This window comes from Limanda limanda, chromosome 18 (assembly GCF_963576545.1).
Source record: "Limanda limanda chromosome 18, fLimLim1.1, whole genome shotgun sequence".
In the NCBI taxonomy this organism is placed as follows: domain Eukaryota; kingdom Metazoa; phylum Chordata; class Actinopteri; order Pleuronectiformes; family Pleuronectidae; genus Limanda; species Limanda limanda.
This window is the reverse complement of record NC_083653.1, coordinates 19,846,439-19,860,123: the sequence shown is the minus strand read 5'-3', so window position 1 is coordinate 19,860,123 and position 13,685 is coordinate 19,846,439. Positions and strand designations below refer to the sequence as shown.

At 42.1% G+C, this 13,685-nt stretch overlaps 1 protein-coding gene across 1 annotated transcript in view; it reads left to right on the top strand.

The window, feature by feature from the left end:
- Positions 1 to 13,685, top strand: part of enah (ENAH actin regulator) — a 62,709-nt gene that overhangs the window by 36,719 nt on the left and 12,305 nt on the right. The window contains 3 exon segments of the mRNA XM_061091380.1: positions 5,778 to 6,103; positions 10,911 to 11,655; positions 12,500 to 12,518. Coding sequence (XP_060947363.1) covers positions 5,778 to 6,103; positions 10,911 to 11,655; positions 12,500 to 12,518 — 1,090 coding nt within the window.

The window sequence follows — 13,685 nt, the reverse complement described above, 5'->3', positions numbered from 1 at the left end:
GATCTTCTGTGCTGCTGCGTTGAAGACGTGTGTGAGGCAGGATCAGCTTTATTGGCCAAATGTGAACATATACAAGGAATTTGACTCTTGTTTTTGTTTCTCGCCGATGACTTACACATGCTTATACAATAAATATACAGCAGAACCAGAACAAAAAAGCTTAAAGTCCAGTAAAATCGGTTCAATACATACATCCCTCTATCATAAATCAACTTAATACCTTTTATTAAATTCCTTCAGCCTTCACTACAGGCAGTATATTATGAGTCTGGACAGAATCAGGCAGAGACATTAAACAATGAGGCTGTAATTCTTGTTTAAGGTTTCAACTATGAAAAAAAGAAAATTAATCATATGTCAATTTAATTCTGTGATGTGATGCAATGACTACTAAAACTGATATAGTGGATTTCAGACAAAGGGTGTGTGCGTGCCTCTGTGCATGTGTGTGAACTCGTTTTCTTTACCTCTTTAGGAACTACTCCATAAACACTGACCTTGTCAGCACCATGTAGACCACATGAGGAACAAAGCTCAGTCCTAATGGAGAAAAATATAATTTCTGAATGCCTGGTTAAGATTAGTGGAAAGATGTGAATTGGTCATGGTTTGGATTAGGGATCTGGTCTTAGTTTGGCTGTGCACAATGAATGTAAGTCAATGCAAAGTAGTAAAGTACCTAATAAGGATAGCAGTGCAAAACCATGTGTAATATTTTTATACTGCATGTTGGTATTGTGGAGGCACGTGTTTGTGCTGCTGTCACAGCCATTTAAGCCATTAATTTTAAATCACCCACCACTATGGTAGAGTATTACTGAATTCCACCACGGTCTCACTCCAATACCTGCAGAACCTGCCACACTGCCAGTAATTTAACCATTTGGTTGGCTAGGTGTTTTTTGGCCGTCCTACCCAGAAGAATGCAATCTGATCTGCCTCATTAGGCCGAGTTTACTACCATCGCACCATTACATGATGAGATAAGTTTCATCATGAAGATGTTACACTGCTGACTGCTGAGGAGCCTACTGGGGCTAATTTGCTATGAGAGAGAATTCATTATGTTAGACGAGGGAATCTCCCTGAAGAGATTGTAAAATCCTCAGGGACGAGACACTACCCAGCTTCCAGTGGCTGTGAATTCAGGTTACCTCTGTGTGTGAGTAATTATATCAGTGGACCACTGAAGCACCGTGGGAACTAGGACATTTCATGTGTATGTATTAAGTCCATGATTTTCATATAAAAAAATGAGCGATAGAAATGTATGTGTGTTTGCATAGGAAGCCAAATTTTCCATTTTTATGGAAGGGAAGAAGAGAGGGAAATTTGAGCTGCAAACAGCGTTGAACGGGCCTCGAACATGTTGGAGGTACAGGCAGGATTGATAAAGCTATGTGCTGTGTGGGCGTGGCACGGGTGCTGGTATGTTGAACCTTTGTATTGGACGCTTTATTTATTTTACCATCCCTACTAAATATCTGTATAGAAATTATTCAGGTTGGGGGGGGCTGGGACTTTGTGTGCCTTGGCGAAACATCATAACTTTGACGGCATGCTATGGGGACGCTGTTTAACAAAAGATAAAATATTTTAAAGATCTCTCCTTGTGAATGTTTAAAAAACAATGAGAATTTTATCAATTCTTTTGAAGAAGTTTGTTAAAATACAATCCCCTCAACTCGCCAAAATGTTCTAATTCTTGCTGATTTAAAGCTATGCTCCCAGGGGGCTTTTTTGTACATCCAGGCGAGCTGTATGACATGTCCTGGGGGGTCTGCTGTGTGGGGTGCAGCTGTGTCACAGCCAGACTCCACAGTTTTTAGAGAATTAGCGTCAGTGCTGCTTATGATCTGTCTAATCAGCCGTAATGCAATCAAAAGATGGTAAATTCAGTCAAATTCTCTGATTAGATCCTGTTCCTCTTGAAGGTGTGTGAAGAGGTGGGGGTGAGGTTGCAAATACAGCTGTCAAAAATCTACTAGGTACTGATTAGATGAATGGTTCCTTTAATTAATACATTTAAAGTGAATTTTACTAAAGTCTTTGTTACGTAATTATGATGTGATGTTAGTTTTATTCATATTTTGGTAATTCAAATTAAAACATTTTTCACCTAATCAGAGCGGCTCATGACCGAATGATCTCATGCTGGGAGAAGCTTCATAGCATCTGTGGCGCCCCAGCGGAGTCTGAGGGCAGCCTGGAGTTTGGTTTGAGCAACCGCTGCCATCTTGACACTTAGTGGAGCCAGAAATACTGGTGAGCTGGAGATGGATTGGAGGGCGCTGAGGAGGATCAAGCAAGTGGCTGTTACCATGGCTCACTGTGATGGGCTGACTCTTGTGTCAGTTCGGCAGGAATATTAATACATTCTTAATGAACAATATACAACCTTTAGGAGTGGCTGTGGCTCAAGAGGTAGAGCAGGACATCCGCTAACCCACGTGTCAGCAGTTCAATCTTAGTCTCCCCCAGTCTGTGTGCCGAAGTGTCCTTAAGCAAGAGGCTGAACTTTAATCGCGTGTGTTGGACAAAGGTACTGCACATAGATGTGTGACTTGTAGCATGGATGTGACTTGTAGTTGTACTTGCTTTGAGTGGTCATAACATAAGACTTAAAAAATATTAGAAAAAACTGCCTTAGAAACTAATGAGATACAGAATGTGCTGAAACATACACTGATTACCAAAATCCGACAGTCCAAAGAAAAACTTAATTTTGCCAAAGTTACGTTTTGAGATCAGCAAAGACACATGGCGTTTTTTTCCTTTTTTAAGTTACCAGCTTTCCTTGGTTTCTGGTACAGGACAGGTGTATGTGACATGTTCGGGTGATTGCTCACAGCAACCTGATGCTCAAGAGCCACTGTTCCCAAACCACACCGTGGTAACACTGAAACAACTGAACCGAATATGCCCTGAGATATTGTGCGATTGTGAGTCAGTGGCAGAGTTGGGGTCATTTGTTTGTGTGTGTGTGGGGCAGATGGAAGGAGAGGGAGGGAGCGTTTTGCATGAGGCAACGTTAACGCTCAGCTTTGAGCTGAGTCAGCAGAACAGGATGAGTGAAGGAGGAGGACTAGATAGAGTGTGTGTGTGTGTGTGTGTGTGTGTGTGTGTGTGTGTGTGTGTGTGTGTGTGTGTGTGTGTGTGTGTGTGTGTGTGTGTGTGTGTGTGTGTGTGTGTGTGTGTGTGTGTGTGTGTGTGTGTGTGTGTGTGTATTTGTGTGTGAGAGAGAAATATAGTGCAAGTTGGCATCTAGCTCCAGTACAGCTCTCTCTCCCTAATTTATGAACACAACACTCGCTCATTTACAGCCAGTGAAATCTACAGCTGTGTAAATCATAGAATGTGACAAAACACTTTCCAATTAAATGACAGATTTCCTGGAAACCTTGTGTGTGTGTTTGTTTGTGTGTCCACACCACACACTCTCTCCCTGTACCACTTCTTTGTTCGTAAGAATAAATCTTCACACCCTCATTGTGATGATGAAGCATGACTTCTGTACCTTTCCATTTATACATCCGCGAGACATGTGAGAATGAAACAGCTCAAATCATGTAGTTTATACTGTGTGTTCATTAGTTTCTGTGTGTGTCATTATACAGACGTTACCCAATGCTCACCCTGGAGAGCTAGTGTTTAAAAAGCTCCAAATAAATAAGACAATAATTACGACTAAAGATCTCACATTTGTTACATTCATGCAATCCTCCATCTTACTGTCCGTCGATCCATCAATCCAATCATCCAACCATCCATCCATCCAATCCTCCATCCATCCAATCATCCATCCAGTCATCCATCCAATCATCCATCCATCAAGCCATCCATCATCCATCCATCCACTGAACCACAGATCCATCCATCCATCGACTGACCCACTTACCCATTCAACTATCCTTCTATACCACTTATCCTAAGAGCCGAATTGCTAATAATATAAAACCAATTAATAGGGAAAAAGATGGAGATGGTCGAGGATCTTAAATATCTTCATATACACGTTCACATTAGTTTTTACAATCAAGGAAAATCCAAACTAAGAATACCAACTTTGTAGTGAGCAGAATATTACGGAAACTGTTAAACTCTCAACTACTTCAGAGCCAAGGGTCGGTGGTTAGGTCATCAAAGGATATCAATAACTATCACATTCAAATTTTAATCAATAGCCGTATAACAAACGTCCAATACATATAGATATATTGCTTATGCTTTTGTGAAAGCACAGTGAGGAGGTACAACGCATAAAACGTTTTACTATTTATCAAGTGTTTGTGATTCTCTGCCCATCAAAAATGTGTCTTAAAACAAAAATAAATAACAATTTGACATTATTAGCAATAATTATTGATATGTACGTTTTGACTGTATCACCCAGCCCTGCATGGCGGGACACATTTCATCATTGGTTCTATCTATGTGCTGCAGTAATCTGTAACAGTGACACGCTGCAGAATGGCCTCCACGGTCTTTGGGAAGCCATAAAAGCTGCTGGGTCTTCTGTATGATGAACTCGTTCAGGCGTAAAGCTGACAGAATTATTAACGACCCTTCTCATCCACCATACAGTGAATTTGAACTTTCATCCTCGGGGAGATGTTATAGATCACAGATGGCTAATAGAAAAATCTGTACGAAATCCTCTGTCTTAAGTGCTGTCAAGGTAATAAATGAAACAAGGATCCTGTGGACTTTAGGATACAGGGTGATGCTCCTGCCTGTGCTGCAGTTATTTTGCACAGTAGGTGAATGTGATGTGGAGTTACGTTGACCTTTATAATGCTGAAAGGGTATATTGTCATATACTCTTTATGTTTAGCTTTTTATGACATGTCAAAGGAGCTTCCTCTGTGAATACATTTTCCTTCATAGCTCACTGTGTCAAAGCTATATAAGACATTTATCACCATGGAATACTGACTTGCACATATTAGCTATTCACTCCGCCTATTCTCAATTGCCTCTCGCTCTTATTTGATATTCTTGCACAAACTGCTGAGACAACACTTCTGTATCCCCACAGGAGTCGTTAAGCTTTTTTTAACATTGAATCTCAGATGTAGTAAAATGTGGAACGGCAGCCTTTCCCTGTTGTGCTGTAACTCGTTCTCACGTGCACTCCTACACACATGCACAGACACACATTGGCTGCTTACATGGTCCATTTCTCCTGTTTCCCCTCCACTGCTGCTGCAGTCTCACATTAACCAGCGTCTCTACAGTTGCTGTCCGCTGACACCTAGTGACCAAACCTGAGTCTGCAGACACGGTTTTATGCTGAACACCCTTAGAAAAACCTCCCTCAGCCCATCATACTTCAACATCACTAATAATTGTGCAGCCCCCTCCCAAGAAAACCAAAAGAAAACCAAAAAACATATGCAATTTTATTCTGTTTTCTATTTCCTCTGTAAGACAGACAGCTGTTTTCTTGCAGCTGTGTCCAACTCAGAAAGGATTTTTTCCCCAGGCACTTTATTAATGTTGGCTGTTTTTAATGTGTCCAAATTTTAGCAAAGCTGACTGTGGTTGCATAAGAGCATAAGAGTCATATTATATAATGACATGTCTTATATAATGACAACAGGCTACAGGGGTCAAGACAGGCCCCTTACTAATTTACTCATTTTGACACGTTCTGTCACTTTTGTTCAATTTTTCTTTTTTAAATCTTCAACCACTATTCCTTTCCTCCTTCTATTGATGCTGGTTGAATTTTATCGAGTCTTATCTTGATATGTATTGTTGTCACTCCTATCCAGGCAGCTTCAGGAGCTGCAAAGGCAGAAGGAGATGGAGCTCGAGCGTCAAGAGAGGGAGCGTCAAGAGCAAGAGCATGAGCGCCTGGAGCGAGAGATGCTGGAGCGCGAGCAGGAGCGCGAGCGTCAGGAGCGGGAGCATCAGGATAGGGAGGCGCAGGCGGAGAGGGAGCGACTCGAGCGTGAGCGCCAGGAGCAGCAGGAGCGCACCGAGCGTGAGCTGATGGAGAGGGAGAAGGTGGAGAGAGAGCGGCTGGAGAGAGAGCAGCAGGAGCAGTTGGACAGAGAGCAGCAGGACTGGGAGAGAGGGAGACGCGTCTCGAATGCCGGTGAGTGATACACTTACATTTCCTTGTATACACACACTTTTATACGCACTAGGGTTTGAATTTTTGAAGGCGAGTGCAAGACTGTTGGACTGAAGATATAAAGATCTGTGATTTTTGAAAATGTTCAGTTAATTGATACTATGAGTGATGGTCAGTAAAGCATTTCTCTTTTCAAATAGTTACCGAGGTGTTAATAATAATGGCAGACATGCTCGGCCCTATTAGAACAGTAGTTATTTCATGATAAACTGAATATTTTAATGAGTTTATTTCCTTAACAAAATGCTTCTCTAAATTAAAATTTTGATCTACAGTAAAAATATTAGTCCCAATCCATACTTCATACCAACTGCATACAGTAGATACTCACATCAACAGTAAATCTTACATGTGCATTTAAAACATGCCAATATATAACACATTACAGGCCCACAATACTGTATATCATGCATTGACATGGATTCATACAATGCATGTCAATCCCAGCATTAAAATAACTGCCAATTAAACTGATCAATAAGATTAGTTTTTTGTCTTTTCTTTGTTATTCACAAAAACGCAGTACATTTTCTGCTGCTGTGACCACTCAGTTTTTTCATTGCATTGTGGGACAATAGCGCACATTATTATCAACACCTTGAAAAGTTCTTTAATATTCATTCTGAATTTTATAGTATAATTTCTGATTTCCAGTTACACACTTGATGCTTATTTAGATTTACTACATACGTAGTGTGGAATTGGGACAAAGCTTTCATCCAATAAGATTCCCCCGTCTATTCATAAAAAGCCTTAGTTTTGGTTTATTAAGTAAAACTCTAACTTTGAATGCGTGAAAGAAAAATTCTGCTCAATGACGATGAGAAACTCAGAAACCCAGTTTGGGAATTAAAATGTCTTTCAATAAAGAGGCCACAGCATGAAGGCCTTAAAGCGTGGGAGGAGTTGCTCTATTGCCCCTCTGGTCAGTGCTAACATTGTTAGCTAGCCTTCATAACATGACAGTATGGTCATTTACCCATGGGGTGGTGTCAGGAGCTATGAACAGATTGCTTAGACCAGGGGCACAGGGCTAATAAGTGTGTGAGTCTTTGCACATGAGTGGAAGGGTGATTTCAGAACTTGAAAAAGATTGTGCGAACTCCTACACCAGTCACACACACACAAATACTGACACTTCACACACACATTCAGAAATATAATTGAGGTGTGATGCTGGTGCACAGACATGTCTTAATGTCGAGAGATTCCCCATGGGAGGAAACAGTGACTTTCAGCAAATCCTTCCAAAATAATCTCCACTTTCCCTATTTTCCCATTTTTGAACTATTCGATCTATATGTTTAGCCATGATGAATGAATATTTGAATCTAGCAGCAGGGACAAGGATGAGCCACAGGTGGGAAAACCCTGTTAACAACAATCTAAACTGGAGCTGCAATGGATCAGGTTTTGGTTGTGTGAAACTGTCCGAGGGGAATTTCCAACATTTAAGGACTGGGTCAATAGGGAAGGCTTCGCTGTGTAGCATGCTTCAGTGCCACAGTCAGCCTATTAACATATGCATGCATAAACACAAACACACACACACACACAGGCAGGCAGACACAGTTCAGAATTACTCACAGGCTAAAAATACATCATCAGGGAGAATGCTGGTGAGACCCCCAGGGATGAATGTACATGTGTGTGTGTGTGTGTGTGTGTGTTTGTGTGCATACATGCTAAAGCCCCAGGATAAGAGGGAGGAGTTATTTTATTTCACATGTCACACACATCAGAGATAACAAACACACAGGACATGAAAGCATAAATGCAGGAGCAGCACATACACATGAATGCATGGTTTGTTTGAACATACTTTCTGAGTCTGGGGTTTAACATTTAACACCTCTGTGTTTCTCTCTGACAGGATAACTCTATCTGACTGTGAGAGCTATGTGTTTTCTTACTGTTTTTTTTTTAAATCAGCCTGTTAACAGTTCTTATCACATCAGTGCAGTTCAGTTTATAAGATCAGATCGACTTTTCTGATCAAACCCCTCAGTTTCTTGTCGGGCAAACTAAACGTTTTCTATCATGTCTGTAATTTTCCCTTGATGAGGCCCATTTTGTTGAAGGACCCTGATGGTGATTTTATCTGCCTGAAAATTGCTAATTAGCATCATCAGCATCTTTTGTGGATACTAAATTTGAAGGAGGTCCCTCTAAGATGTTTAATGTGTATACTTACATACTTACTGCGGAGATCTTACATCATAATGTCTATAACTAAAACCCCTCTTTTTCATCATGCTGTTCAGATGTGTGTGACTAAAAATGAAACTTAACTACACTTTTCAAATTATAACCTAAGGGTTTCAGTGGATCCTCTGGACCATCATTTGTGCTAAAAGTCCAGTTCGTTCAGCACAGAGGAGCTGAGCTGCAATATGGCTTTGTCTTCTTCTTCATGTGTGCACATGCGCTTAATATTCTTGTGTGCACGTGTCCAGCAGTCAGCATAATCAGCCTGTTTTGGACGTGGGTTTATTGTGGAATGGCAGAGCAAAGCTGGGGCCTCTCAGTCACATGACCAGCCCAGAGCTACAGAGAGTGGGGGTATGATGGAAAGAAGGATGGAGAAGGATGGAAAGGGTCAAACGAATAAGGAAGGAGATGGTAGCAGAGCAGTGGATTAAAGGAAATGAAGGATAAAGAATAGTTGGCCGAGGCGGAGGAAGAAGTAAAGCATGAAGGGAAATTCTGGGTCGATGAAAAAGAGATGGAGTGTGTGGTGAACTGGGAAAATGAGAGTGAAATTGTGGGTGTAGTGGAGTGGAAGTTGGAATGAGCAGTGACTCCAGTAGGAGAGGATAAATGGTACAAGCTGTCAGATCGTTCAGCTGGGAGAGGCAAAAAGATGTCACACAGAGGAAGGGATGAGCCAGGCAGTCGTACAGTCCCATCAGTTCTCCAGTCATTCAGTCCTTCACGTGAATTCAAGTCGTGTCCGTCAAAGTTGTTGTGTGTGTATTTGAAAGAGAGTTTGTGTGAAATGTCTGATAGTGTGTTGAATGTGTAGATCTGAATCATGCAAGAAAAATGTCTCAAAATATATCAGAAAAAGGATTTGGGGTAGTTTAATAAAGAAAAACCTGCAGCATGCCTTTTATTACAGATACTAATTTGCAGCAGTGTTGTTTTTCTGACAGGTAATTATCAATATCTACACTCTTACTCAACCCAGAGCAAAAGATTTAAAATACAGCCATGAGAATAAGGATTTATATGAGGTTTAGAATGACATCAATAGTGAAGGGAAGTGGAGCAGAAGGTGAGCCGTGGATTATCAACTTCACACCATCCCCACACACACACAGAAGGAAACATATGGCATGTCCATACACAGTAGTTCAGCCTGCATTAAGAGCTGCAATAAACACAACAAAGGTAATAAGCTAGCGAGTGCTACACTAGACTCAAATGACCATGCAACAATCCCCAGCACTGACTACTGAACTGGAAAGAGGAGACTCGGTTCATATGAAGAGATACTGGAACAACTGGTAGAAGTTTAAAACATCTGCCAGGTTAGTATTTCACAATATTTGTATCTAGGTCAGGATTCTTAAAAAAAACAAAAACATTTGCGACATAAAAATCAGAATCTTATTGGAAAAATATAATTGCCCTGTTTCATATTTGGATTTACTCAAAAACATCATAATCATTGATACATTGATAAATATATGCAAAATCCTGTATTGTTTGGCTTATAGTCTACAAAAGGTATTGCACTAAACACAAGCTTATTTTCTATTTTGGCAGAAAGACAGAATTCAGCATTAACTGGGGAGATGCTGCTTTTGCGTAAATTCTTCTCTCAGTCCTTTACTCCACTGCTCACTGTGTTAGAGCATAGCTTTACTAAGATGATAACATTACTGTGTAAGAGCATTAAGAAGAGGATATACTTATGTTGCTGCATCACTGTGTTTCAAAGGCTTAAGTAGATCAAAACAGACAGAATATCATCCTCACCTAATGTTAGCATTAACTTATCAGACATTGTGTGAGTTGAGCATCAAACTTCATTCATGTACTCACCAAGAGCTGTCTCCAGAGGTTGAAAGCAACAGCAATCTTAACTCTTCTTTTGCTTTAAGTTCTATCTTCTATTTCTATCTGTCGGCTTGTATTTTGAAGGGTCACTGTCCTGCAGGTGTGCTTGTCTAAGCACTGCTGAGATCATAACCGTGTCTTCTATATGCAACAATGGATAAGGAAGGAAACATCACAACTTACAGTCTTTGTATTAAGAGTCGTGGTGCTGCTGGAGCCAATCCAGACATTGGTCAAGGAGCAGGGTTGGACAAGTCTCCTAATATTTAAGTTCTAGATATTATTTCTTACAATTCTATGGGTGCGTGCTACTTGGTAAAGTTTAAATTTTCCTCCTCAATCCATTGGTTTTCCACTCTTCTCATGCCAACTATGACTATGAAAGCTGTGTGTCTCTGGCTCTGTCCACAGTGTCTAACACTTGTCCACTAACATAGTAGCATCAGCTCAGACTCAGAAAGTGCACAGAACCAGGAAATAAAGGTATAAAGCTCTGTGCTGGTTATTCCTGCTTCATCTGCCCCCTTCTCTTTTTTCCTCCCTCCCTCCTTCCTTCTCTCTTTCCTCACCTGCTGTACTTCCCTCCTGTGTGCACAATGGCTGCTTCCTTCCTGCCTTTTTTCCTTCCTTCTGTCTCCCCCTTCCCTTCTGTCCTGTCTTGTCTCTGACCTTGGTTTGTCCATTGGCGTGACGTGTGTTTTAGCTTTTGAAAGCACCCTGTACAGTCCCACACCTCAGGAGTACGGTAGAACGTCCTCCACACCTGTATCTCCATCCACACCCACCTACCCTGCTCCTGGGACGTCATTATCATCATCCAACACCACACCCCCGACCCCGCCACTCAGGCACTCGGCGTCCCGATTCGCCACCTCGCTCGGTTCTGCGTTCCACCCGGTGCTGCCACACTACGCCACAGTTCCGAGGCGACAGCAGGCCCTCCCGCAGGCCCCGCCCCCTGGTCCGGCCCCGGCCCCTGTTCCACCCAAGTCTGTGGTGTGGTCGGCGTGCAACTTTACGCCCTTGCCTCCATCGCCCCCTGTCATGATAAGCAGTCCTCCAGGCAAGGCCGCGGGTCCTCGGCCTCTCATCCCCATCGCAGCACCTTCCCCTCTGACCCAGAAGCCCCCCTCGCCATCCCCCAACGGCCCACCCATGTTTCCCGCGCCCTCTCCTCTGACCATCATGCACGGCCACACTCCGTTCGGCATCGCCTGTCCAACCCCGCCACCCCCACCCACCCCACCCCCTCTCCCCTCCCCTGTAGCCCCCCATCCGTCTTCCTCCTTCGCCTCGTCTCCCCCCTCCTCATCCCAGGCTCCTGGTGTGCCCTCTCCCTCCACAGCGTCCCTTGCTGCCGCAGCCACTGCCTCTGCTGAGCACCTCTCCCTCCCCCTGGGCCTGGGCCTGTCGGGGCCGGGGGAGCTGGACCCAGCTGCAGGCCCAGAGTCCCAGCTGCCTCAGGGGGGCTTCTCCTATCAGCCCCAGGGTAAGGGATTCTCCTCTCTCTCTCTCTCTCTCTCTCTCTCTCTCTCTCTCTCTCTCTCTCTCTCTCTCTCTCTCTCTCTCTCTCTCTCTCTCTCTCTCTCTCTCTCTCTCTCTCTCTCTCTCTCTCTCTGCCTCTGTCCCCTCTGTCTTTCACGTCCTCTGACTCACTCACTAACAGTTGGGACACTACTCTGTTGGATCTGTAAAGTTGTCTTGTCTTTAAAACTATGAGACAGCCTTAAAATCCTCAAAGCATTTGATGATAGAGAAACTACTTTTTCTTTTTATTTGTACATAAAATATTTAAGTTGATCAAATTAAACATGTGTCTAGTTTACTAATCACCACAAAACACATTAGACTTATTAAAACTTTATTTAAAATAACAGCAATAAAACACATTGTTGTTGTAGACTTTTGCATACAAGACATTTGAAATAATACTTTTATACTCTATTCAAGAGCAGGTTTGTCTTTCGCTCTAAAGTTCAAACATACTTCATGCACTTTTGATACTCTGGGCACACTGCTCTGTAAGTACACCCCTGACAACACGGCCTTCCAAGGTAAAACCTAAATTTGACAAATTCAGGGGAGGAGAGCCCAGCGTTTGGGCCACATATTCCTGAGGCGGGCACGATGGAGTGTTTAGAAACACTGGAAACACTGTCATTTTACTCACTAGTGGGTGATTGTTTGCAGGACCTGGGATCAATGAATGTTAAAAGGTTAAGGGGTAAAGTAAAACCAAAGAAAAAAATCTGATTAGATAAAGTTGAAACAACTTCACCAAAGATTTCAGAGAGAATATACCTCACAGTAAGTAAAGGTGGTTGTAAGAAGCCTTGACCAATGCAACCCTTCTTCTTAACAGTATTCATCAGGCTTGGACACAAAACACATCGACATCATAACATTCTTCCCCCAAAAATCTAAACAAGCCAAAAAAACTTTGTTGTGGTTGTCATTCATTTAAGATGTTGATGTTAACTTGTAATGTCATTCAAATTAAAAATGTTGATAATTCTGAAACAATTTGTCAATCAAGCCTCATCTTGCTCAATTAGACGATATCACGAAAAAACACCAGTGTTTTTGTAGATAGCTGATGAAATCATAAAAAACAAGGCTGTTATTCCTGATCAAGGCCAACAAAATGAGTGACTTAGAATCTGGCAAAGAGCTGCAGTTTTGATAAGGGTATGTAGTCTTGGCTAATAATTTATCTGTGTATTGATGTGCAATCTGGTCAAAGAAACTAGCGGAAACCATTATCTATTCAAAAGCTCAGTTGAGTAATTACATCAAATTCAGTGTTGAGGTGAAACAAATTGCAGGTGTAACACAAAGTGAGTTCCATTGCACTGTTTTCAGAGGAGTGTTCCTTTCTTCTGGGAAATGTTTCAGCCCTGGCTGCCATTACCTGACTCTAGATTAAATCTATCAAGTGTCTTTTCCTCTTCAATGGTTTAGGCTGCAGCTTCTTGCAGCTCATGTTTATGATCTCATGGCGTAGTATTCACCGCTGCACAGGCCTCTCTAACTGCTCTGTCTGTCTTCTCATGAACTCTTTCTATGTAAATAAGTGCTTGCTGATTCAAGGTCTTGTTGGCTGACTGTGCATTGGATATGAAATGTGTCTGGTCCTGCAGCATGGCATTCTGTCTCATCGATAGGAGTCTGTTAGTGATCATTGATGGAAGTCTGTGTGGAGCCATCGCCTTTTTGATTTCCTGGTAGATTTGTTGTGCGTTCCTCAATCCATTTCATAGTTCAGCATATTTTGTTATGTGTTTAATTTAATTTGTTTTGCCATGGTTTCACCATTCAATTGACCCTCACATGGCACTTCATTGTGCAGTCAGTCCAGTTAGCGTGGTCACAGCAGGATGCCTTCTGGGCAACAGCAGTGGAGCACTGACTTTAATATTTCATGTCAAATTTACATCATCTACATCTACAATATTAAACCTCACTTAAATAAAGTTTC